The following is a 25,782-nucleotide window of genomic DNA, read 5'->3' as shown; positions in this document are numbered from 1 at the left end:
TTTCTCTTTGTGAACCTCAATCAGACACGTTTGTGGAACCTTTACTCGACGCTGGGGAGCACAATAAGCTTGTGTTTATTTCAAGCAGAAAGATTATCTAAAATGAATTTATAAGCAAGTACCAATATGGAGTCATGTAAACAGCTGGATGTTTTTATTACTGGAACTACGGTCGTTTTATCAATGAAAAAATATGGGAGCTCTTTAAGCTCCTTTGTTTGAAAATAGAACTTCGAATACAAGGCAGGGAAAAACAGCTTGGGCACAAAATCAGCAAAAGAAAATAAGGAAGGATCATAGCCTTGCATGAAAGTACTAGAGGGCAACTTCACAACCTTCATACCACCAATATCTCAGCAGATAATACTAAGTCAGAAACATCAAAACAGACTGCAGGCATAAGAAATTTGTAATACCTACAATGCCAACATTTTTTTCACTGGATCTGAACCAAGCATTTCAACAAGTCACGGCCTCTCTGAACCAGCTAAATAAACAGTATCTTGTACTGAACTCAGGAAGTAACACAATGCTTGCAGAAATTGCTAAAGAAATTAGACAGGCTTTGGAAAAAATGTAAAGATCAACTAGTTTAAAGTCTTATAAACTTCACTAATTAGCAAATGGTTCTTAGTTTGCACTTGTGAAACCGTTAATAATAATTCTCAGCGAAGGATACGATGACCAAACAAAAAGGAGCAACGACATCAGATCCTTGTGAGAACCAAGCTACACATAAATCTACTATTACATTAGATAGCATGTAGGGCCTTTTACAAACTTCCTAGACGGATGATTGCAGATCACATCATGATTGAAACCTCATGCTGATGCTCTTGATTTTGTTTTCCCAAGTAAACTAGGGGCAACATGGGACCTGAGGATATCCTTCATAACACCGGGGCAGCTCTTGGTTAATAACTCAAAACCTTCAGACTCCATGACCACATCCAGATTTGCCGGTGAGCTGAGGAACTTCAAGCATGCCGCCTTAAGCTCATGGCAGTGGTGCTGATCTGCCAATGCCAAGATGGTCGCCACAGAGCTCGTATCGATACCACTGCTCAACTTATCTTGACAAATCAACTTCAGCCTGCCCAGATCATATCTGTCCGCAGCAACAAGCAAATGCTGAGCCATGGCGCATTCTTCTCCCTGATCCATATCTGGCAGTGCATCCGTGTACATGAAGGTAAGCAAAGCCTTAAACACTTCTGCTTCCATGTCATCAATTTGTATGGCCTCTCTCATCGTCCCCTCCTTCATCGGCCCAAAGAACTCTGCTCTGAAGACCGGAGACCGCGCCGCGAGCACCAAACGGTGGGCCGAGAATGTCTCCTGGCCGACTCGGAATTTGACATCAATGCCCACCTTGCTCGACAGGAGATCCCCGAAGTGCCGTTGCATGTCAGGTGGTGGCACCGAAATGGATGGTGGCTCCAAAATTGATGGTGTCTCCTGCACGTGGAAGTCGCTCAAGATAGTAACATCGACCTTCACAGTGAAGGAATCATCCTTGAGATGCTCTGATTTCTCCAATTCCTCCCTTTTGATCAACCTTTTGATTCCCCAACCTTTACACACAGCAAAGTCTCTGATCTGGGTAGTGAAGTTATGCGTTGGCACCGGCTTCCCATGTTGGTCCAGTAAGCTGAATTTGGCTTGTGCCTTCACGGCCTTGTCTTTCGCAACGGTATCATCCAGGGTGAGATAGAGGGATATGAAATCGATGTCCTCGGGCATGGCCCCGTTAGGAAAGTAATCCAGATGCCATGTGCGGCCTCCGACCCGGAATGGGAAAGAGCGGATCTGCTTGCCATTGGGGACCTCCTTAGTGCGGGAGTAGCCGACGATCTTGAGCAAGTGGGAGCCGCTCACTGCACTGGCGACGATGGACGAGGCGGATCTAGAAATCGGGTCGTCGCCGGCGACACCCGAGGAGGCCGCCATGGTGTACGGCGTGAACGGATGGGCAGGTCGCCGGTGGGGAGTGAGGGGGCGGCGGCGAGGGTTTGGCCTTTGAGAGGACACTCTTTTGTGGGCTGTGAATGGGCCGATTCAGAGACGCGCCGAGTCCATAGTGGCTAATAAGCGAGGGCGGAGAAATGAACTGGAGTTCGCTGCAGGCTAGGATGAATTTTGGAAACACTCGGACGGACGGTGAATGAATTGTTCATCTTGTTCGTGTAAGGGAAAACCATCAGCTGCAAAGGAAAAACGTGCGTGCTACAAGCAATCGTGGAACGGCCATGGCCTCTGAATTTTCGTTGCCACCGGCCAACCTCATATCTGTATGATTTTTTTCGTTTGGTTTCAGCTCATTGGTTTGGATATTAGTAAGAGATTGTCGATTCCTTGTTGCAACTTATCTATGTCTGAACACCGGAACTGACATCCGATTCGACTCGTCTCTCTCCCTTGCGTCGCCCCTCCAGGCGATCGGGAGGAAACCCTAGACCGCGCTGCCGTCACCTCCCCCCTCCCTCTCCTCTCCCCTCGTCGCCCCCGGAGGCGGCCGCCAGCAAGGCCGTGCGACGCCGGAGATGGGGTTGGCGGGGATCTCTCTCCTCCGGCCCCCCGTGCGATGCTGTAGGGAGGAAGACGGCAGCGCGGGGGTGGCCTCCGCCGCTGGTGAGGTTGGCCGATTCCCCCCGTCCCCCTCTCCGGCGCGGCCTCGCCGGCGCTGGGAAGTGGTGACCGGGGGATTGGTGCCCTCTGACGACCGGGTTGGGGAGGATTCCAGGGCGGCGCCCTTGGGCGCAGGGTGGGGCACCGCCGTCCTGGCGGCGGGCGGCGGGTGCCGATGCTGCGGTCGGCTCTCTTCGGCCACGCGGGCGGTGAAGGGGGTGGCGGGTGTGGGCATGGTACGGAGGTCGCCCCGATGGGCCTCTGGTACCAGATCTGAAGACGGAGGCTCCTCCTCCCTGCGGTGCTCGTCGCAACTTCAAGGTCCCGGACTCCTCCGGTGGCTGGGGGTGTGGTTGGTTGTGGGCTCTAGACCGGGGGAAACCCTTGGCCGACGATGGCGGTCGCGACGTCGACGACGCTGACGGCGCCGTTCTCCTTCTTGAAGGCGACATCGAGGTGATATCCCCTCCCTCCCCGCCCTATCTATCTCGGGTGAAAGCCTAAAGCTTTGATTTGGACGGTGGCGGCGCCCGGGTGGTGCCATTCCCTCGTCGGAGGCACCGTTTTGAGATAGTGGGTTTGGGTGGATGAGCTCGACGGTGGTTGGTATGCATCGTCTTCACTTACTCCTGGCAGCTTGGTCCGGTTTGGTGGTTTGTGCTGCGGGTGGCGATGTTGTTCGTGGGTGGCGGCGCCGGCAAGGCGAGGCGAGTGCTCGGAGTCTTTCTCCCGGCGGTAACTTCCAATAGCCATGCGTGCTCAGGGAGAGCGATCTACCTCCGACAGGTACGGTGCCCACCGATCCGGGGCGAGAAAGCAGGGAGCTTTCTTTAGAGGTGGAAACGGATGGTGCATGGGCTTTGCTTGGCCTCTGGAGGTTGACGATGGTGCGAGTCCCTCAATGGCGGCCTTCTTCACCAGCTTCGACACCTCTCTAGTTTGATCGCAAGACTTGACAATGGTCTCGGAGCTCTAGCTGCATTCCATTCTTTTTTATTGTTTTGCTTGTAACTTTCGGTTCCTGGTTTCTCAGCATCTTGTATCAACTTGCCGGCAACAGCCTTATTAATTTAAGGCGGCCTACTATTTAAAAACTTTTCTATGTCTTCAAGGAATTTTGCTTTCATAAGACATAAATCCTCCTCCGTCCTCTTTTAGTCTATCTTTTTTAGAATAAAAATTTATTCTATATTATTCTACATTACAGCTTTGTAATCAATAAAAACATAGAAAACAAAACAGTCCAACTATCTGTTGGATGTCGTTAATTTTAATGTTGATTGGGTTGGTTGTTTTTGTTTACATATCAAAGTGGTATTAAATGACTTGCTAATTGGTTTTAAAGAGAATGGCAGGAATGGCGATTTGCTTAATTTGATTCCCATTTTTTTGGTATTGAACGTTTAAGTAAGAAAACCCATGTAGTAATTAATCTGGCGGCACTAAAGTTGGTTAACGTAATTCAAAGGCAGTTGTGGTGTTACAACCCGTTGTAGAAGATGTTTGCAGTGAACTAGTGATGTCTATATGTGGCAAGGATGGGTAGCAACAGGTGTCTAAACTCTGAACTGATGTGCATGCCTAAAATAACTGGTGAGACCTAGAGAAGACAACGGTCACATATCTCTTTCAAACTTCTATTTTTTTCTACTTATTGTACCTTTTCATCGTCCCTAATTCCATGCTAATGGATTTGGTACAAGAGATGAATCATCCGCAAAGTTAATGCTCTAGCACAAGATTTACAGCTGAGAAAGGCGGGTAATGTGGTTATTCCAGCTACTCAGGACCCAACAAGACCCTTGTGCCCAGCATAAGATATGTCAGTTATCCAAAATAATCATTCATTTTAGGCAATATCCTGTGCTTGTAATAATCATATGCTTAGTTGGCATTAAAATGTCAAGTAAAGGTTTCACAAACTTGTATAGTTTAGACTTTAGAGGACTGCTAATAGTTCCTAGTTACTGCGTACCACAGTGGTCACATTGCACTGTACTAGTTTGAATATTCATTGGCTCATTACATGTTCAACATTCTGCTAGAGTACATCCATAATTTGCTCTTACTGCAGCTCGAGCTATTCTAGAGTTCCGGAACTGTGTGTCACTTTACTCGTTGGTTGCTGGGATCTTTGGTATGAACATACCTTACACTTGGAATGACGACCATACATACATCTTTAAATGGGTAAATGACAACGCTCAACAATAATACGCCTTGTACACACTAATCGAATAATGAATTGTTGCAACAAGTTTCTCACTCATATGTAACTTGTGGCAGGTGGTTCTTGTATCAGGGCTATTCTGTGCCTTCATGTTCATCTCCATTGTTGCTTTACCAAAAAGAATCATAAAGTTTGTGATTTCAAAAGTACCTGAATCAACTGATTACGATGGTTGTCAAGCTGAACAGAAGAACAAAAAATAGCAAGTGCTTGAATGAAAAGATCCACACTAAGAACATTTTCACATTACAGGGAAACAATACTCCCTCAACTGAAGAAGGTGTTGCAGATAATAAATAGTCAACAAAGTGATCAATCCTAGGATTCCTTTTTTGACAACTGATAGATCTAATGATTTTAATAAGGCTCAATAGAGCTTCAGCGCTACTGTTGTGATGACGCTTAGTTTTGCTAGCCTATCATGATACTGTGAACTTGACTTAGCTGTCCGAACTTACCGTTGTTAATTTTGTTTAATGTGCAATCAAGCGTCATGAAGTATGCCTGCAAGTATAAATAACTTTCAGTAATCTGACAGAGATAGAGTAACCAAGAGGGTTTCAGGTAGATGAGCAGATTAGAAACTCCAGCAACATCTCCAGCTCTTCCACATCATTCTCATGTCCATGCAATAGTTGCTGGACTGGCTCTACTAGCTCTTGATATTTTTGAACCAATAGTTGGAGTTGCTGGGAACCAATTTGGTCCACCAGAGCCACTGGTAGGGGATGATACCGCTTTTTAATTTGCATACCCTATCCAAGTTGCGGCTGCTAATCTGTAATGCCAATAGTTGCGCAATATGGAGAAAATAGAAAGAGCACAGTTAAAATGAATATTTTATGCATACAATGTATCAAGAGAATGCAAAAAAAGCCAGCGAGGATTTAGAAATATTTTAGCCTGTCAGGCTTTAATGGTTGCATGGAAAATTGAAATGCATATGAATTGTGTTATGGAAATAGGTGTGCTAATGTGCCAAATCAATGAAACTTTACGTCATTGCGGCTTTAGCTACTATTACATTACATTTGGTGGTGAACAAAAATCAATCATAAAGCAGCAGACTGACTACCTATTAACACTTGCAGAGTAATAACATGACTATACTACCCGAAATGTGGGTTAAGTTTCTTACATGCCCTCCTTTCAGCAGTAAAGTGCAATGTCTTGTAACATCTTAATCTTATATGCACTACAATAATACACTGATGATAAATGCATGCTGAAACATGGTGAATTAAGATAGTCATGTTATATGATCACAAGTCATCTAAGTGAAGCAAGATACTAACTATAATATTTTTTCTATCATTCTATGCAAAATGTTCCTACTCCGTACGCATCAGAATTATAGCTATACAACTAAGTTCAATAGTCGAATAAAAGAAGATGCGGCAGCAATGCTTACCCATCCATTGTCCTTTTTTTAATTCTGAAAACATGGTGAAGTGATATTTTTCAACATTCTGTAATTAATATATTCCCTCTGTCCCAAATTAATTGACTCAATTTTGTCTAGATAGGCATGTATCTAGACACTGCGTATCTAGCCTTAGTTGAGTCAATTAATTTGAGTCGGAGGGAGTAGCATATTGCGTGCTACTTCAAATAAATGACATACATGATGTTTCTAGGAGGTGCTAATCAAGTTCATACTAGGGGGATTAAGTATAGTGAACATGAGTTTACTCACCTTGGATGTCAGTTCATCCAAAGCTCGGTAAGCATCGGTCTCCAGCTCAGTAGTTCATGCATCAACAAAGCTGCAGATTGCTTCCAAAGTAACCTCCAGTGCACCGAACTCTAAGGGAGATTCTGGTGTTCATATAATGAAATTGCAGGGCCTGAACATATCTTGTAGAAGTATAAATTAGCCTATTATCATGGCCATGAATTAAAGATAGCTAGCAATTAAAATGGAAATAAACAAGCAAAATATTTTAATAAAAACAACACTACTACTTAGAAAAAACGGGTATTGTTTTTAAAGTACCAGCTGCCATCAACCAATTGGACAGAATCTATGTCGGAGAAATGAGAATCATTTTGATCTAAGGATCAGGATGGCACAAAAATTATCACACGGATTGTATAAGATATACCAGATGAAGAAGTGGTAGTATTGCTGTAAATGATCACAAAGACACCATACAGATAAATTATGATCTCAAGGTTCTTGGTTTATATATAATAAATATATATATGACTGGTGCCATGTGTCATAAATCGTCCCTGCCTCCCTTGCCCAATGTTAACCTGTAAATACATATGTCCCTGCCTCCCTGGCCCAATATTAAAAGGAAGGGATAGTCACATGTATGATGTATCTATTGGATTAATATTGTAATATCTCAAATTGCTCTGAACAGATTCCCAGCAAATCAAATGGGCACAATGTAGTGCCATATATAATCTAGAAAGGCACTAAGAATCCTAGTTACAACATTTACCGAGTAGCCCTAAAAAATAAAATAATTTGTGATGCGTAGACTGGTAGAGGAGACAGGACAAGAATTTTGATGAATTTTGAACTTTTTTTCTACTTATTGTTTCTTTTCATCAACACTAGTTCTGCTCAAGAGATGAACCATTTAAAAAGTTGCATCAACTTTGCAGTTGATAAACCGAACGATGCGGTTATTCCAGCTATCTCTTATAGTTTTCCTTAACTGATCAATTCTCTTTCGATTGAATGAAGTGACAATGATCTGTTCAGAGAAAATCCATATTAATGAATTGCATCATCCACAAAGTTGATCCTCTAAGTCAAGATTTGCAGTCGAGGATCTGGCTATTCCCAGCTACTCAGGACCCAACAAGACCCTTGTGCTGAGCATAAGAAGCAATAGAGAGCAATATGAAGTTACAAAATAGCCCTGATACAAGAACCGCCTGCCACAAGTTACAATATGTGAGTGAGACAGGTGAATTTTCAAGAAGTACCTTAGAAGCCACCACTGTATCAGAATATCATCACTGCAAACTGTAGCTGTAAGAAACTTGTAAGCTATAGAAGGCCAACTTTTTTCACCGATCCCAATCCAACATTTTAACAGGTGCCCAAGCCTGCTAGTAAAAAAAATAGTGCCCTTTGTGGAAAAGGAATACAGAGACTCTGGAAGCGGCACAATGCTTGCAGCAGATTTATACAGATCAACGAGACAGACAACTAGGTAAAATGTAAAGGTCAACTAGCTTAAAGACTATAAAGTTCTGAACTAACTGCTCACTAATTAGCATACATGGTTTTTGGTTTGCACACAGGTTGTCAAACCATATTAATAATAATTCTCCATGAAGGATATGACGACCAAACAAAAAGTAGCAACGTACATCTTATCCTTGTGAGAACCAAACTACACATAAATCTACTAAATACAAGCATTAGATAGCATGCAGGATCTTATAGTATCTTTGATGACGGATAATTGCAAGTTTGCAACCTCATGTTCATGCCCCTGATTTTCTTTTCCCGAGTAAACTAGGAACAACCTGGGAGACTAGGAAATCCTTCAAAACACCAGGGCAGCTCTTGGTTAAAAACTCAAAACCTTCAGACTTGATGGCCGCATCCAGATTCGTGGGCGAGCCGAGGAACGCCAAGCAAGCCGCCTTAAGCCCACAGCAGTGGTGCTGCTCGGCCAACGCCAATATGGTCGCCACAGAGCTCGTATCGATGTCACTGCTCAGCTTATCCTCGCAAATCAGCTTCAGCCTGTCCAACCCGTACTTGTCTGCTGCAACAAGCAAATGCTGAGCCATGGCGGATTCTTCATCTTGCTTCATCTCCGGCAACGCATCTGTGTAGATGAAGGAAAGCAGAGCACTGAACACGCGTGCCTCCATGTCATCTATGCGTATGGCCTCTGTGCTTGTTCCTTCCTTCATCGGGCCACAGAACTGCGCTCTGAAGACTGGCGAACGCGCCGCCAGAACCAACCGGTGGGCCGAGAACGTCTCGCCGGCGACTCGGAACTCGACGTCGACGCAGGCCTTGCTTGACAGGAGGTCCCCAAAGTGCAGGTGCATGTCAGACGGTGGCACCACGATGGCTGGAGCCTCCTGCGCGTGGCACTCGCTCATGATGGTAACATCGACCTTGACAGTGAAGGAATCGTCCTTGAGATGCTCTGATTTCTCCAGTGCCTCCCTTTGGATGAACTTTTCATATCCCCATGAGTTGTTACCCACGGCAAAGTCTTTGAAGTCGGTAGTCTTGGTATAGGCCGGCACCGGCTTCCCATGTTGGTCGAGTAAGCTGAATTTAAATTGTGCCTTCACGGCCTCGGCTTCGCCAACGGTATCATCGAGTGTCAGATAGAGGGATATGAAATCCACGTTCTTGGAGTCCCCGTTGGGATAGTAACGAACATGCCATGTGCGGCCTCCGGCCACGAACGGGCAAGAGTGGATCCACATGCCATTACAGACCTCCTTGGTGCGCGAGTAGCCGACGATCTTGAGCAAATGGTAGCCGCTCACGGCGCCGCCGATGATAGAGGAGGCGGATCCAGTGGGGTTCCCGTCGCCGGCGATACGAAAGGAGGTCGTCATGGTGTATGGCGTGAACAGCTGGGCAGATCGTCGGTGGGGAGGGGGCAAGGAGGCGGCGGAGCGGTTTTTTGCCTTTGGGGGATGTATCAGTGCAGCTAAGGAACGACTAGACGATAAAAGCAACTGGACTCTTCTGTGCGTATGAATGGGCCGATAGAGTGGATGTTAATGGGCCGATACAAAGAAGACGGGTCCATGGGGGGCCTCCTATACACCGACCGGGTCGGTGCGGACGCGGTGCCGCACACCCCCGACCCGGCGGTTGTCTAGTGGGCCGGCCCATCAGGTAAGGTCGTTTCTATTTTCCTTATTCTATTTCTTTTTCTTTTCTGTTTACATATTTTCGTTTTTTTAAAAAGAAGAATTTTTTGAATCCGTTTTTAAATCTGGAATTTAATTTTTTTGTCTTTTGTACTAATATATTTTTTCCGAAAAAAATATTTTTTTTAGAATATCTTTTTTTTTCAAAATTTTAATATTTTTTAGATTGAACATTTTTTAGAATGAACATTTTTTTTCAAAAATTTTATTTTTCCCAAAATTTGAACATTTTTCGAAAACGAACATGTTTTAAATTTGAACATTTTTCAGTTATGAACATTTTTTGGATACGAATAATTTTTAGCTTTGAACATTTTTCGTTTTGAACACTTTTCAAATTTGAACGTTTTTCGAATTTGAACTATTTACAAATTTGAACTTTTCGGTTTTGAACAGAAATAAAAATAAACAGAAAACAAAAGGAAACAAAAAAGAAAACCGAAAAAAGAAAAAAGAAAAAACAGAAACAGAAAACGAAATAAAGAAAAAAGATGAAAATGGGCCGGGCCCAATACCCGACCAGGGTGTGCGGTGCCTAGTAGGCACCGACCTGGTCGGTGTATAGGATTTCCCGTCCATGGTGGCTTGGCGACGACGAAGAAATGAACTTTAACATAATCTTCCCAATCTCCGGTCAAGGCGTTGGGCCTGGTTTCCTCTCTCCGCTTGCCGCTCTGACGGTGGCATGAGGGAGGGGAAACCTCATTCCTCCATTCTAGCCTAGTAGTTAGGGTTAATTTTTGTCTTCTATGGTGCGTCGTTGGAGTGGTGGGAGCGGTGTCCGGGAAAATAAATCTACCACAACTCCACTCCCACACCGGCGGCGACCTTCACGGCGGCGTCTCGGAATTGTTGGCAACATGTGCTTGTCGATCTTTCAGGTCGGCAGCTTGGTCTTCTCGCCGTTCTTCAGATCTGGCGAGATCTGTTTCTCGACGTGTCACTGGCGTTTGTCGTTATCCACGATGGCACTGGAGGCCGGGACGAGGTGGTTCTTCTGGAGCGAAGATGTTGGTCTGGAGGTGGTGGTTATGCCGTTCTTCTCCGACTTCATCGATGGGAGGCGGCGTATCTTGGTCCAAGACAGCACAGGGACGTCCCCTGGTCGACGTGCCACATCGACATGTGCCTCGCTGCTTGCAGCAGGCCTGTTCATCGACTCACAAAGCCTCGTTGGCGATGGTGCTTTTTTTGGATCTTGCAATGGTGGAGGCTCGGCGTTTCTTCTTGCGTTCGCCTCGGCGGCGTTGGAATTGGACCGCGGTGCTTACTACGGTGGTTGCAGGAAACCTTAGAGATCGTTTTGTATTTCTCGATCTTTTAGGATTTTATCTGCGAATTCAGGATAATCATTTTATCCCGGTTTGTCTTTTAGTTTCCACATGTGTTGCTTCATGTAACTTGGTGTTCGATTAATGAAATGAAATATGTGGTTACTCTCTCAAAAAAAAAAGAGAATTTTACATGTGGTCTGACGATAACTTCACTCTTCACATTCCCATTCAGAGCAAAAACTTTGATTTGTACGTATCAGGAAAGGGAAAACTTTCGACAATGCTCGTTCACATTTTCTTCGCATTGCCGATTTGGCTCCATTTTTAAGGATATGTCCTTTTTCTCTTTGTTAACCATCAACAACTACCAGAAACACGTTCAATATTGCACGGCTAGAGAATGTCCCCCCTGCCGATTTATAATGTGACACTGGGAAACTGTGTATGACGTCGGTATCATTGTCTAAACCAAAAGGACTAGAAGATCCTTTTTTTTCCAGATCAGCACTTAAAGAGTATAGTAATAACAACTACTCCATGATAGGATCGCGAGCTGTTGACATGTAGAGGAGACAACCGTCATATACCTAAAGAACTGTTGACATGTAGAGGAGACAACCGTCACATACCCCTTTCAAACTTCTATTTTCTTTTCTATTTATTGTTTCTTTTCATCTTCCCTAATTGCATACTAATGAATTTGGTACAAGAGATGAATCATCCGCAAAGTTGATGCTCTAGCTCAAGATTTACAGCTGAGGAAAGCAAGTAATGCGGTTATTCCAGCTGCTCAGGATCCAACGAGACCCTTATGCCGAGCATAAGCAACAATGGAGACGAACATGAAGGCACAAAATAGTCCCGATACAAGAACCACCTGCACGAGTTATAGATGAGTGAGATACTTGTTGTAGTAATTCATAGTTCGATTAGTGTACAAGGCGTATTATTGTTGAACGTTGTCATTTACCCATTTAAAGACGTAGCCATGGTCGTCGTTCCACGTGTAAGGTATGTTCATACCAAAGATTCCAGCAACCAACGAGTAAAGTGACAAGCAGACAGTCCCAGAACTCAAGAATAGCTCGAGCTGCAGGAAGGAAAGGGAACTTATAGATGTACTCTAGCAAAATGTTAAAACATGTAATGAGCCAATGAATATCCAAACTAATAAGTACAATTTTCAATGCAATGTGACGACTGCTGTATAACCTCTGTTCCTTAGCGTAAGATTCTTTGGAAAACTAAACGTCCTATATTATAGTCCTCTAAACTAGAAGAGTGTGTGAAACCTTTACTTAACATGGGGGTGCCCATTAAGCATATGTTTATTACAAGCACAGGGTTGCCTAAAATGAATATCTATTCTGAAGTACTGACATCTTAACAAAAAAAAGAATCATAAGGTTTGTGATTTCAAAATTACCTGAATCAACTGATTACGATGGTTGTCAAGCTGCACAGAAGAGAAAAAAAAGTCAGTGCTTGAAGAGTGAAAATACTCACACTAAGAACATTTTTATATTATTACAGGGAAACAGTACCTGAATATTAATGTAATCCTCCGTGTCATCAATATACTCTCTCAGCTGAAAAAGGTGATGCAGATAAATACAAAGTCAATAAATGATAAATCCTAGGCTTTTCTTTACAGCTAAGAATCTTAGGCTTTTAATAACGCAGCACCACTGCTGTAATTAGGCCTGGTTTTTCTAGCCTATAATTTTTTCGAGAAAACGCAGAAGACTTTTGCGTTTCATTGCATTGGAAAGATAAGAGTTTTCTGTTAAACGCCTCCTAGGAGGCCGGGTTTTGCTAGCCTATCCATGATACTGTGAACTTGAATTAGCTGCCCCAACTTACCGTCGTTAATTTGTTTAATGTGCCATCAATCTGCATGAAGTATGCCTGCAAGTACAAGTAACTTTGAGTACTCTGACAGAGATAGAGTAACCAAGAGGGTTTCAGGTAGATGAGCAGATAAAAACCTCCAGCAACATCTCCAGCTCTTCCACATCATTCTCATTTCCATGCATAGTTGCTGCACTGGCTCTACTAGCTCTTGATATTTTTGAACCAATAGTTGGAGATGCTGGGAACCAATTTGGTCCACCAGAGCCACTGATAGGGGATGATGCCCCAGCCAACTTTCTAGACAAGTAAAGATCAGCCATGTCATCGTCATCATCCAATAATTGTTCAAGCTCATCTCTCACCTAGAAATTAAAGCGCATTTTGTGATATACTAGAAAACCATAAACAAGAAAAATAACCATAGCAGTCTATAATTAGTCATTAAAATACAAATATATTCCACAGGAATAATAGCACAAAGAGAATGCTCATCCATGAGAATGTATATGGGACTGGAGGAAAAACATTACTGTAGCACTATACAGATTCGAGAATACTTAACAAAATTGATATAGAAAAGCTAAGATAACGTTCCAAGACCAACCAAGTATGCAAGAGTAAAAAAAACATGCAGTTTAACTGGCGACTAGAATAGTAATTTGAAAAACTCAACATTATCAAATACAGATATAGCATATGATACTAAGAATGCTCTTCCGGATTTCTTTTGGATGTTCACTTCTTCTCTAGAAGTAATCAATCGCCCATTGATTACAAATCATATGCCCTGTTGTGATAGTGTACGCTATGATAAACCAAGGAAAAAACTGAAAGCATGGCATGGCCCATCACACGTGAATAGCCTCCTTATTTACATGGCTAATTTACACAGCAATAAAATTCAGATGACAATATGGCATACAGAATAGCATATATAGTCAGACAAGTTCCTATTCAAGTGTCAGATAACAAACCAAATGAAACACAATGAACAGGAAACCAGACCTTCTGAACCCTTGCAGTCAATCTCGTCATACCACTTTTTAACTTCCGTACCCTATCCAAGTTGCGGCTGCTAATCTGTGGTGCCAACAGTAGCGCAACTTAATATGGAGAAAATAGAAAGAGAACAGTTAAAATGAATCTTTTGTACATATAATGTATCAAGAGAATGCAAAAAAGCCAGCAAGGTTTTAGAAATATTTTAGCTACTATTACATTACATTTGGTGGTGAACAAACATCAATCATACAGCACCTATTAACACTTACAGAGTAATAACACGACTATACTATCAGAAATGTGGATAGTTAAGTAACTTTTTTTACATGCCCTCCTTTGAGCAGTTAAGTGCAATGTCTTGTAACAGCATCTTATATGCATTATAATAATAATACACTTGTGATAAATGCATTCTGAAACATATATGACCAAAAGTCATCTAAGTGAATCAAGATACCAACTATAACATTTTTTCTATCCTTCTATGCAAAACGTTCCTAGTCATTACGCATCAGCATTCTAGCTATAAAACTAAATTCAGTAGTCAAATAAAAGAAGATGCAGCAGCAATGTTTGCCCATCAATTGTCCGTTTCAAACAGGGTGAAGTGACGTATTTCTGCTTTCTGTAAGTAATATAGCATACTACGTGCTACTTCAAATAAATGAAGTACATGTTGCTTCTAGGAGGTTCTAATCAAGTTCAATCCTAGGGGAATTAAGTATAGTAAACATGAGTTCACTCACCTTGGATGTCAGTTCATCCAAAGCTGGGTAAGCATCTGTCTCCAGCTCAGTAGTGCGTGCATCAAGAAAGCTGCAGATTGCTTCCAAAGTAACCTCCAGTGCACGGAACTCAAAGGGAGATTCTGGTGTTCACATAATGAAATTGCAGGGCATGAACATACTGTGTAGAAGTATATAACTAGCCTATTATCTTGGCGATGAATTAAAGATAGCTAGCAACTAAACCAGAAATAAACGAGCCCAATATTTTAATAAGAAAAACAAGGCTACTTTAAAAAATGGGTGGTGTTTTTAAAGGACCAACTGGCAACAACCAATTGGACAGGCTCTATGTGAAATGAGAATCATTTTGATCTGAGGGTCAGGATGGCACAACAATTATCACACGAACTGTATACGATATACCAGATGAACAAGTCATAGTATTGCTGTAAGTGATCACAAAGACACCATATAGATAAAGTATGGTCTCAAAGTTCTTGGTTTATGTATAACTATATGATTGGCGCCATGTCTCATAAATTGTTGCTGGCCCAATTTTTTTTTTTTTTTTGAAGAGCCAACGGTGGAGGGAAAACCTCCACCTGAAGTGAAAATTTATTAACGGGGGCCGAGTCTAGCTCGGGAGGTACATGTGGGTTTCGCCGGAGCAAAACGAAAGAGGCCAATACAGTGTAACCAAGATCACAGCAGGCTAGCTCTACGATCCGACAGCCACAAGTCTATCGGCTGGCGGCTAAGACGGCGAGGCAGCCTGTGCAACCAAAGCTCGCAGTGTTCTACAAGGAGCAAGAACATTTGCGGAGGTCGCTTGCTGGCCCAATATTAACCCGTAAATACAAATGTCCTTTGGATAATCATCCTTATTAAAAGGAAGGGACAGTCACATATGTCTACTGGATTAATATTGCAATATCTCAAATTGCTCTGAGCAGATTCCCAACAAATAAAATGGGCAAAATATAATGTGTCGTAAAACATAATAGGTCTAGTAGAGTAACACTACGATTGGAATCACGGAATAACAGTTAGGTGCCAAGAAACCAAGACTGTATACTTTGGACTTTTCTGTTTGGGCTGGTTGTTGAGTTTTTGCCAAAAGATGTCCTAGTGACATGGACATATACTAAAACGGAAAACAACAGAACGGTGGCCCAACTGGCCACGTCCCAGTCGGAAGTTTGATGTCCATAGCTTCCTTTTACATGTGTGCATTCCTTTCAGACATTCTGTTCCTTGTTTGTCCAATTATTGAGGCTCATAAGAGAATTGGCATATTGCTCACAAACAAATGTGATGAATGTAAACTACGATCGACATTACAGATATAGAGAAACTTGACAAATAAAAGATCGTGGTTGTAACAACTGTAATTTGAGAGAATGGTGACTAAACTTACCATCATCTTCAGCGCCTTCCCCATCATGCTGGCCACTTAGATTATCCTTCCCATCAAGGTGAGAGGCACCTGAAGGTGCTAGTCGTCTCCGGAGCTCCTCTACTACGGGAATTACATTCTCATCTGAAGGATCTCTGAGCAAAACCTGAGCCCAGCCAAAACCAGAAAATGTGAGTACATCAGCAACATTACTGGACAATAAGAAGAGTATTAAGATCAACACAGTTTCTATCAAAGAAGTTATGGGTCGTAGGATATTAAACTGGGCTGAAACATCTAAACATTGTTCAGTGCAGGTAGAGTTCAGCTTAATATTATTTTGACAGATCACGCTAATCTGACATTGTATGGAGGCTACCCTTGTTACATTTTGTATGGAGGCTACCCTTGTTAATCTGACATTGTATGGAGGCTACCCTTGTTCACTGTTTCAAAATTACAGATACCTAGCCATTTAAATCAGAGAACGTGTATATACTCCCCAGTCCCCACAGAATCGGTGGAGTAAACCAGATTATGAGAAGGAATAACTGAAAACTTCTACCCGTAATAAATAATAAATAATCGAAAGGAAATAAATAAAGAGAAAATCACCTCTTCAGAAGTAACGATCGCCTTTATGTGCTGATTGATCCAGTGATGAAAATTCCACCCAAAAAAAAAAACAGAAGATTCGTCAGAGATTGCCACGAGTGAAGCATAAATATCGGGCTGTTTTCAGAGAAAATAAATGGCAGCTGTATTCGACTCGTTTGATCCACGGTAAAATCATCAAAAACGACCCGCAGAGCTACTACACCTATAAGAAGTTCAGTTTACTGAAATTGATCCTAAACACGGCGCCACTCTGAACCTAAATCGGCACGTGATCCCGGAAAAGCTGGGGGAACGGAGTAAATTCCGGGAATTCGGCGCCGCTCCGTGATTCCATCCATCAACCGGGAGTAATAATTCAGGGGATATCAGAACAGTAGATAATTCCCCCTCGGCAAAAAAACAACCTCGGGACTTGCGGCGGGGTAAAGGAGGGGGCGTGGCTTACCTCGAGATTGAGCACGATGGCGCGCTCTCGTCCGAGGATGGTGGAGGGGTAAGAGAGCAGCGGGTCGAGGATGCGCAGGTCGCGCGCGTTGATGTCGACGCGGTGCATGATGGCGTACTTGTCGGCGTCGAGCACGCGCTCGTCCCCGGACGCGTCGATGAGGATCCAGCTCCTGGACGCGCCCCGCTTCTTCGCCGCCGCGGCCTCGCCGACCGCAGCCACAGCCGCCGCCATCTCGCGAGCGGGCAGGGCCTCTCACATCTCCGGCGGCCCCAACGCGCTACGCCGCCGCCGCCGCCACGAGGTGGACGGCGGGAGGATGGGTTTTCTACCGCTCCTGGCCCGCGCCCTCGCCCTTTTAATTGCGCGAAAAGGAAGGCTTTCTGGTACCCTGGGTAGGTAATAAATCGCGAGGAGGCCGCCTGGGGCTGGGTCGTTTGATTCTGGCGATCTGGAGCAGAACGAACGAAAGGCGATTCGTTACGAGCGGTCTCGGGTCGGTTAGTTATTGAGAAAGAGAAGGGGCTGTCTGTTGCCGGAGAGGAATAACTTGATTATTATCTTGGTTCTTCAAATTGCCATATTTCCTTCGTTGGAGTACTTCTGTCTTTTTTTAATAATAAGGTAGTCAATCACCGAGTCAATGTATGTCAACATAGGATATACCTCCATAGTCATTATTTACTAAGTCACTACAACATCGGATCGATCTCGCTAAATTTAGGCCTCGGTTTGGTTTGCCCACATTTGCTCTAGTACCAAAGATTTGGCAACCTCAAATATTTGCCCACGCCTCGAACAACGGCGGCGGGGCAAACCCTCGGAAGATGCGGTGGTTGCTCCGAAGATTCATGGCGGTGGTGGTTGTGGACCTTGTGGTGTCTTCGACGACGTCACGTTCCTCGCATCTAACAGCTTGGTGGCTCGGGTGGCGTGGCGGCGTTGCTGCTACTCCTCTCCGGTGGCGCAGCTGCACGTTGGCACGTTCGGCGTGACGTTGGGGTACAACAGCCGGTGACCCTCGTGGCTCCGGCTTCTAGCCGGCGACGCGTCCACGGTGGTCGTTTGTTGTTGCCCTCTCGATGGCAGCCTCGGCTGTCCTGAGCGTCATCATGGCGAAGCGCATGGCTCCAGATATGTGCCCTGGGCCGACGGGCCTGGGTTGGGCTCCTCGTGTTTGGGTGCCCAACAACGGTCGTGGAAGCGGCCTTATCGGCCCTGGACTTGGGAGCGAGGCAATAGGCGAAAGCCGAGCCTGGATTCGTCGGACCATCGATGGTGGCGCATGTGGGCGTCGTCACTTTGAAGAAGAAGAAGAAGGCGTTGTTGTTGCCCTCTCGTCTCTGCGTCCAATATCTTCGGAGGAATCCCTAGATCCGGATTCTCTAGATCGGGGGATGTCGGCTTCGTGTCGTTCTTCCCTGTTGAGGGCTTTGTTTGAAGTGGAGGCCAGCCAGCAGGTTTGTGGTTTGCGTTGGTGGTTATTATCGGCTTGTGTAGCAGCGGCTATGAGGATGCACGAAGATGGAGTTGCGGCAAGGTTGCGGTCCTCAGTTTGCGGCGTGTCTGTGGGTTTACCGTGGTTTGTTTGTGGCTTGAAGTCGGAGGAGCTGCAGTGGAGAGGTCCGTGCAACGATGAGACCTGTTTAGCGTTGAGGATGCACAAAGATAGTCCGGGTCGGTGATTCTTCGCGACCTTATTTTTGCATAGTTCTCCTTTGGAGCTCTTCTATGATCAGAGGCTGCAATATCATCGGCGTGTGTGGCCGGTTGTTTGATTGTTCTTATGCCTTCACGTTCCTGTTTGTAGTTAGTGTGTCTCCTGTGGAAGTCGATAATGAAGTTGGGTTCGCTAGCTCAAGGAGGAGCGACGATGATGACGCTTGTGTTGCTCTCGACAGTGTTTACTCTTGACAGTGTGTGTGCAACGTTGTTATGTGCCAGTTCAGCCAATTGTTGTACCGGTTTCGTCCGATTTTCCGATAATTAACTGGACAAACCATTTTCTTCTTTATCAATGAAAATGACAACTTTTTTGCTTTATTTCAAAAAAAATTGATTCTTTTGTCGTGACCAAAATAATTGGTTAGATGCACCTTGTGGTCACAATTGAAATACACACTTAGTGAGGTTTCAATGAAATTGTGCTGTTTTAACAATGCCATTTAAAACTATATAAAGTAATTATGTATGACTATACAGGATCAAACGTTGAAGCACCAAAAGAGTAAATTGATGTCTCTATACATAAGAATATCAGAAAAAACCGAGATTAAACAAAATCGATTTTTTTTGTATGTGTGTATGATCATTGATCATCCATGTATTTTGAGGTCACCATACATATACAGACGATAATGTCCCATTCTATTGCGTAATAAGTACATTGATATATCTGCACTCATGTGGGGTTAAGGGGTTAACGGGCCTAGGGCGGACCCAAATAAGATCTTTGTTTGGTACTAATGCTTTTACGGGGATTAGTGAGCATAATCCCAAAATCTTCACAAAATTTCAATCCCCAATTCACTAGATAGAGGTAGGGTATTGGGTATTGGTGAAATTACTCTAGGATTTTGAAAAAAAAGGGAGGATAAATGGGAATTAAACTAGGTTTGTCATGTACTACCAAATTTAGTTTTAGAAATAAGTAGAAATTTAGGGTTCAGTGGCATTTATTCCCACAAAAATTCTAGTATCAAATGAAGCCTAAATTTTTTAGAGATAAAAGCTTTAGAGAGGCAATTCATATGGCCTCGGGCACATTACACTCAGCTACACTGCTACACCGAACCGAGCTAGCAGCAGCGCGTAGGATGGCGACGCCGGCGGGATGGAATAAATACGATGATGCTGCGCCGATCGAGCCGAGCTAGCCGCTCTGGGGTGCGTCGCAGCTGGGTTTGTTGAACCACGCGATCGGGTCCGTTCTTGCTGCCCGCCTCTCCTGCGTGCTCGCGACGTGCCAAAGCTGCGGTCCCGACCGCCGCCACGTACGACTGCTGTCTCGTGCCTGCCTGCCTGCCTGCCTGCCATCGCGCTCTGGACTGTACCTCGCCGGAGGCCGAACGTGCTGGACTCTACGGCGGCTCCGCCGCTGCCTGCCGCCGGACGTTCGTTCAGATCGCGCCATCACTGACGAGGATTCGCCGGCGTCGTTTTCCTTTCGAACGATTGCTGGAGGTGCGAATGCTTGTGTCGCTGTCAGTCAGAGACGCCGACGTCTCAGGTAAAACCCGGCCGCCAGCGTACGTGCTTGCTCCATCAAGACCAAAAAAGAGTGATTGGTCGCGCTCGCGTGGATCGATCGTACCGTGCTGTTCTATTGTTCTAGCTGTACTTTTTTCCGTCCGTTGTCTGGTCGGTCCAACTTTGATTTGCTGGAGGGGTATGAGAGCAGCGGGTCGAGGATGCGGAGGTCGCGCGCGTTGATGTCGACGCGGTGCATGATGGCTTACTTGTCGGCGTCGAGCACGCGCTCGTCCCCGGACGCGTCGATGAGGATCCAGCTCCTGGACGCGCCCCGCTTCTTCGCCGCCGCCGCCGCGGCCTCGCCGACCGCCGCCACAGCCGCCGCCATCTCGCCAGCGGGCAGGGCCTCTCACATCTCCGGCGCCGCCCCGCGCCTGCTACGCCGCCGCCGCCGCCGCGAGGTGGACGGCGGGAGGATGGGGTTTTCTACCGCGCGCGCGCTCCTCCCCGGCCTGGACAAACCTCGCCCTTTTTATTGCGCGGAAAGGAAGGCTTTTCTGGTAATAAATCGCGACGAGGCCGGGGACGGAGAGAGGTACTCTACGCCGCCTGCGCCTGCTCGGCCGATCTGGAACACAACGAAAGGCGATTCGTTACGACCTATCGGCTCGGTTAGTTATGGGAGAAAGAGAGAGGAATATCGCGATTATCTTTGGTTTGCTTTCTGATGAAATTGTCTGTGTTCCTTCCTAGGAGTATTTTTGCTTTTTTTTACAAGAGTCAAATACAAGTCAATGTGTGTCAGGATCGGAATTGTCTGACATTCCTTAATACTCAATTGCTAAGTCATCTTGCCACAGTTGAGATATTTTAGCAGCTTGATCGGAATTGCCCGCAACTAGGGGCGAAGCTGGAAAAATATCTCACTATTTTTTTGAGATCTCCTATGAGATAGTCAATTGCGAATCAATGTATGCCAGGATCCAAATTGTCTAACATTCTTTTTTTTGTGATCGAGGGTCTAACATTCTTTAACATCTCTACTATATAAAAAGGAGGAACTTCCTCCGTTTTCTGCCATCATCTTTCGTCAACCATCGCTAATCCTATCGCTAATCACGAATGGGCCATAATGGGCCGCATCGCTACATCCTAATCCTATCAGAGACATAATCATCTTACCATATAACCATCTTACAATCAGAGGCATTTTGTTTATTGCCATCATAACCATCTTACCTAAATGTCCAGCGTGTAAACAAAAATAGGAAACCTATAGAACTGGAAACCTATAAAATAGGAAACCTATAAAATAAGGAACAACGATCAATAGTACTTTGAAAGCAGGATATCCAGCGTGTAAACAAAAAAGGCATAAAATCCATCTTACCTAAATAGAAACCTGACAAAAGGCATAAAATCTGGTTTCCTCCTAAAAAGAAAGCTCTATAATTGGTGATTTCTGGCCAATCCATCGACAGCACCACCTACATCAAATTCGACATGTCTCAAATTCTCGAAATCTCCTAAAAATAAAGCTCCTTTGGGAAGGCAACATAATGACTACTTATCATCTTACCATAGACTAGGCTCAAATTCTGGGAAGACAACATAATGACGAATTTATCATCTTACCATAGATAGCTCCTTTTCTGGGAAGGCAACAATCTCTACTACTTAAAAAGGGGAAACGAGTTCCGTCATCAGGCGGTCCGCCGTTCCTTCGTCAAACCTTCGTCAGCTGATCTAGAATCGCCCCTCACCAACCTATGTGGGCCAAACCCAACAAGCCCAATTAATCCATGGTACCCTCTCCGCTCGTCAGCCAACATCAATTCCTCAAACATAGCTCAGTTTCAACCATCCTCAGTTAATGCTCGTGGTTACCTGGTTCCAAAATCACGGCCAACCCCTACCCTTATTGCCATCATCAACCACCATTACTTCCACCAAAAATTACTTCCAGCATTACCGTCCTAACAGCATATGTCGCCTTAGACCCCTGCTCGATCCTTCCACGTGACCTGTCCTGAAGTTTCCTCCATGGCGACTTGATGCATTCTCCGTCACCCCGACTCAAGAGGGTGATGGCACTGTCACTTGTCCCGGCTCCCGCCGCCTTGCCTCCTACAATCACCAGGTAACCACGAAATCTCTCCTGCATCAAAACTGTGGTAGATCATTAACCAGTTCATGGATAATCATTTCTCTCATGTTAGATTCCGCAATGTTGAGGAGTTGCACATGTACAACAGATCATGGGAAACAGCCGGAAGAATTATTTCTGGACGAATCTGAGATACTAGGAATGGAGATGTTATCTACCGAGGCATCCTCGCTGACTGATCCGTGAGAATTATTTCTCGTCCCTACCTCTTACAATGTCTTCATTGCTATTGCTATTGATATACAAAAGAGAAAAACTCGTCTTTCCATCTGATTTTCTTCCATCAACAATCTACTGCCCTGATCTATCTTCGCATGTGTTGTCACTGCTTCAATAACTATGCCTACATGGAAGTGCAATATACATTTGAATATGTAAGCAGTTAAATTTTTTTTTGGATATTTGCAAAACAGACATTCCCACAGCTTAATATGCATGGCTAATATCTTCATAAACTTTCTCAGTAACTCTCCTAGAAGGTGGTACAGTTTAGAAATGTCGTGTAAAACAAATAATAAAGTATTCAGACTTCTATTGTTCCGCACAAAAATAATGATGATATTCTGTTTTACCATTTGATATATCATCTACGAGATTTAAATAATTCATTTCCACCGGATTTACTAAAATGCATGGTGGCATTATTTCTCATGAAAAAAATCCCATGCATCGCCTGTCTGAAGAAACCGCAAGCATTGACTAATTTGCAAGGGGTCATTGCTTTTGATTGCGATGGTCATTGCTTCCAAGCATTTTGTTTTCTACTTGCTCAAGAAATGAATCAGCAATTTAACCAACTCTTTGTGAAATCAGAACAACAATGAATAAATGTAGAGGGACTAAAAATGTTCAAGTGCTTTCTCCAACTTACAGAATTGATGCACGAAAGGATCAGGTCGATGTGAGGACCCAACTCTCAATTCCTTTGCAGCCAAGCTCTCGAAATTGGTTTCCCTAAGGCTGTGAGGGGTGCCGCCGAGATTGACCTGAAGTTGAGTTAACTGAACTTAGTAATGATGTCAATGCTAGCTGAAGTTTGTAGCAATGTCCAGGCAGGGCAGAAGTAAACTGAAGTTTGTCTTTTGCCAATTCATTACCTTGAACATGCATTGCGTGCCTTTAAGATCGGGCACATGAATAATTGACAGATGTTCTCTACCCAATCCAATAGCAACGGAGTGTTTGCAGCAGCAAGAACAAGGGCTTTGTCATCTTTATGGCTAGCACGTTGTGAACAAGGGCACAAAAGGTTGGTTGCTGATAGTCCTGGGTACAGAATGTTAGCCGGATCCTAAATGAACTTGAGAAAAAAATGCATATGATAATTAGCAGGGAAAATCTATCCGAAGCTGTCTCTAATTTTTTTCTCATTAAAAAAGGTGGCTGCAGTGGACCAGCGGAAGCCAGTGTATCCAGGCTCATGTGGAGCGAGCTTTTTTTTTGCAGGGAAATGTGGAGCGAGTTAATCGGTAAAATTTATACAAACTCATTGTGTGACATGTCACCTCTTTCTAACAATTTCATTTGTATCCAAGTACATTGTATTTGTTTTCAGGATGTAGTCTGAGATATATTATGGTCGACATTTGTTTTCGTGAACTCTGTGTGCATAGTAACATTGTGCAGCCATGAACGAACAATAGGCTCCGCTGTAATTTGCACACACTTACTAAAAGTACTGCGATTACTTTCCTTCCTTATGTTTAACCTAGATTATATGTGCTCAGGTACAAGCCCTCTCTTATAACTACATGGTCAAGTTGGTTCAGTTGGAGATCGCAAGCCAAACAAATTGGTAAAATATGTTTATCAAAAGTAATCCTACTGTTCCGTAGAAAATATGTCATACATTTTTGCCTTTTTGCTACACAACCAACAAAAAGGGTTTGTACTTTTATCATGTTGATATGAATCTGTAGTAGCCTGTGAGCTGCTGACAATTAAATTCAATACATGAACCTGTGGTGGCAATCTATCTATCAACAGTCCTAATAGATGCAAAAACATCTTGCTGATTCCTAATTGTGATCGATGGTAGTTGCTTTGCAAATTTTGAAAAGGTATGCACACATGTTGCTTTCCTCGGCCACTGAATTCTACTTAACCGAAGGAAAACACTGAGTAAGTTACTGCCTGGTTATAATTAAGATGAGAGATCACCTTCCCTAAAAACGACATAATACTTTCCCAGGTTGCCTTAAAAATAGAATTTCCGCCATAACAAATTGACCTATGCAAACAATGACCTATGCAAACAGCTACACCGGCGTAAATTGGTGGAGCCCGTCGACATATCGATTTGGTCTCGGGAAATTTTGATGAATAATTCATGTTTACCATCTAATTAGCTTGTGATAAGGGACAATCGGGTTGGGAGAGCGGAATCATACCGAGCCGGATGTACCACTTCAGGGTGATGACACCTCCTCGGCGGGAAGAAGCCCTCGACCCCGCGGCGGGGAGGGTAGGTATCGTGCGACACCTTCGTGTGGAGGGGAAGCGGGAAGGAGAAGCCGCGGCAGCGAAAGGGGACGGCGGCGCCGCATTGGCGGGGAGAGCTGACGGCCGCAGAATCGATGGACGGGTAGCCGGCCTGGCGGCCTGCAGCGGCTTCGCAACTACAGTAACTTCGAGCGGCAATGAAGAGGAGGAGACGAGGGGGCGTCTCTGCGCCTGGGGGAAAGCATAGGAGATGGGGGACGCGTCGCTCCAGAGAGCTGCGCTCGGGCCGTCGGAACAGTCGAGAGCGGCGGTGGCGAGAGGATATGGTCTGAACTCTGAAGAGAGAGAGAGAGAGAGACTGATAGGTAGGTTAGTAGATAAGAACATATAAACATGGTGAGATTGGATGTAGTATCAGTGACGTACTGACGTTCAGCCTTAAAGTCACGGCTGGAGTTTGGATACATTTAGGCCATCCAAATCCAATCCAACGTACATGAGTGGATGCTAGCAAAAATTTCCCCACACATGGTCGTTTCCAGCCTGGAACTCTATTTACTCACAAAACGTTTGTTCGAATTCAATGAAACTTCCCCATATTGCATAATAAAACATATAATATTTAATGGGTTTATTTCAAAAAAATATTGTGTAGTTTGTATTTTGAGTTTAAAATCTGGTCGTGAAATTAAAATGAGGTTTATTCATAAACAATATGCTTAAATCCGACGAAATTTTCATAGTATGCATAATGGAATATATAGGTTTTAATTGATTTTTTATTTTTCTTTGGAAATTGAATTTTAAGTTCAAAATTTGGTTGTGAAACTTAAAATGAGGTTTACTCACAACTGTAGAATCAAATCCAAAGAAACTTTTCCAAAATGCCTGATGCAGTACATAAGGTTTACTAGATTGTTTACATTTT

The 25,782-nt window shown here is 44.2% G+C and overlaps 2 protein-coding genes, 1 long non-coding RNA gene and 1 pseudogene across 9 annotated transcripts; all 4 read right to left on the bottom strand.

Annotated features, from left to right (window-relative positions):
• Nucleotides 1–573: 573 nt before the first annotated feature.
• Nucleotides 574–2,095, bottom strand: LOC127348429 (BTB/POZ and MATH domain-containing protein 1-like). The gene has a single exon (XM_051374460.2). It carries the CDS (start codon nt 1,948–1,950, stop codon nt 823–825), a length of 1,128 nt encoding a protein of 375 aa, XP_051230420.1. The 5' UTR covers nt 1,951–2,095; the 3' UTR covers nt 574–822.
• A 6,200-nt stretch (nt 2,096–8,295) lies between these two features.
• LOC127292928 (BTB/POZ and MATH domain-containing protein 1-like) lies at nt 8,296–10,892 on the bottom strand (annotated as a pseudogene).
• A 639-nt stretch (nt 10,893–11,531) lies between these two features.
• LOC127292927 (magnesium transporter MRS2-I) lies at nt 11,532–17,515 on the bottom strand. The gene is made up of 11 exons (XM_051322472.2): nt 17,054–17,515; nt 16,606–16,635; nt 16,012–16,156; nt 14,613–14,734; nt 13,870–13,944; nt 12,999–13,226; nt 12,874–12,918; nt 12,555–12,599; nt 12,437–12,466; nt 11,981–12,100; nt 11,532–11,887 (listed from the first exon to the last, which is right to left on the bottom strand). The coding sequence occupies exons 1-11, from the start codon at nt 17,285–17,287 to the stop codon at nt 11,801–11,803; spliced, it is 1,161 nt and encodes a 386-aa protein (XP_051178432.1). The 5' UTR covers nt 17,288–17,515; the 3' UTR covers nt 11,532–11,800.
• Nucleotides 17,516–21,409: 3,894 nt separating this feature from the next.
• LOC127292926 (uncharacterized) lies at nt 21,410–25,208 on the bottom strand. Of its 7 annotated transcripts, none has more exons than XR_011742567.1 (3): nt 24,803–25,208; nt 23,510–23,678; nt 21,410–23,398 (listed from the first exon to the last, which is right to left on the bottom strand). It is a non-coding gene; the product is annotated as an uncharacterized lncRNA (long non-coding RNA). The 7 variants fall into 7 exon arrangements; XR_011742568.1 differs by having other exon boundaries at nt 23,510–23,669; XR_007845465.2 differs by lacking the exon at nt 24,803–25,208 and having other exon boundaries at nt 21,410–21,550; nt 21,636–23,398; nt 23,510–24,796.
• Between the last annotated feature and the right edge of the window lie 574 nt (nt 25,209–25,782).

This window comes from Lolium perenne, chromosome 4 (genome assembly GCF_019359855.2).
Source record: "Lolium perenne isolate Kyuss_39 chromosome 4, Kyuss_2.0, whole genome shotgun sequence".
NCBI lineage: Eukaryota > Viridiplantae > Streptophyta > Magnoliopsida > Poales > Poaceae > Lolium > Lolium perenne.
Note: the sequence above shows the minus strand (reverse complement) of the source record. Positions and strands in the feature narration are given on the sequence as shown.

Coding starts and splice junctions, on each gene's coding strand:
- LOC127348429 (XM_051374460.2), bottom strand. CDS start 1,950: ATGGCGGCCTCCTCGGGTGTCGCCGGCGACGACCCGATTTCTAGATCC.
- LOC127292927 (XM_051322472.2), bottom strand. CDS start 17,287: ATGGCGGCGGCTGTGGCTGCGGTCGGCGAGGCCGCGGCGGCGAAGAAG. Junction 13,945..14,612: donor TGGATGAACTGACATCCAAG/GTGAGTGAACTC, acceptor TTGGCACCACAG/ATTAGCAGCCGCAACTTGGA. Junction 11,888..11,980: donor ATGGCTACGTCTTTAAATGG/GTAAATGACAAC, acceptor TAACTCGTGCAG/GTGGTTCTTGTATCGGGACT.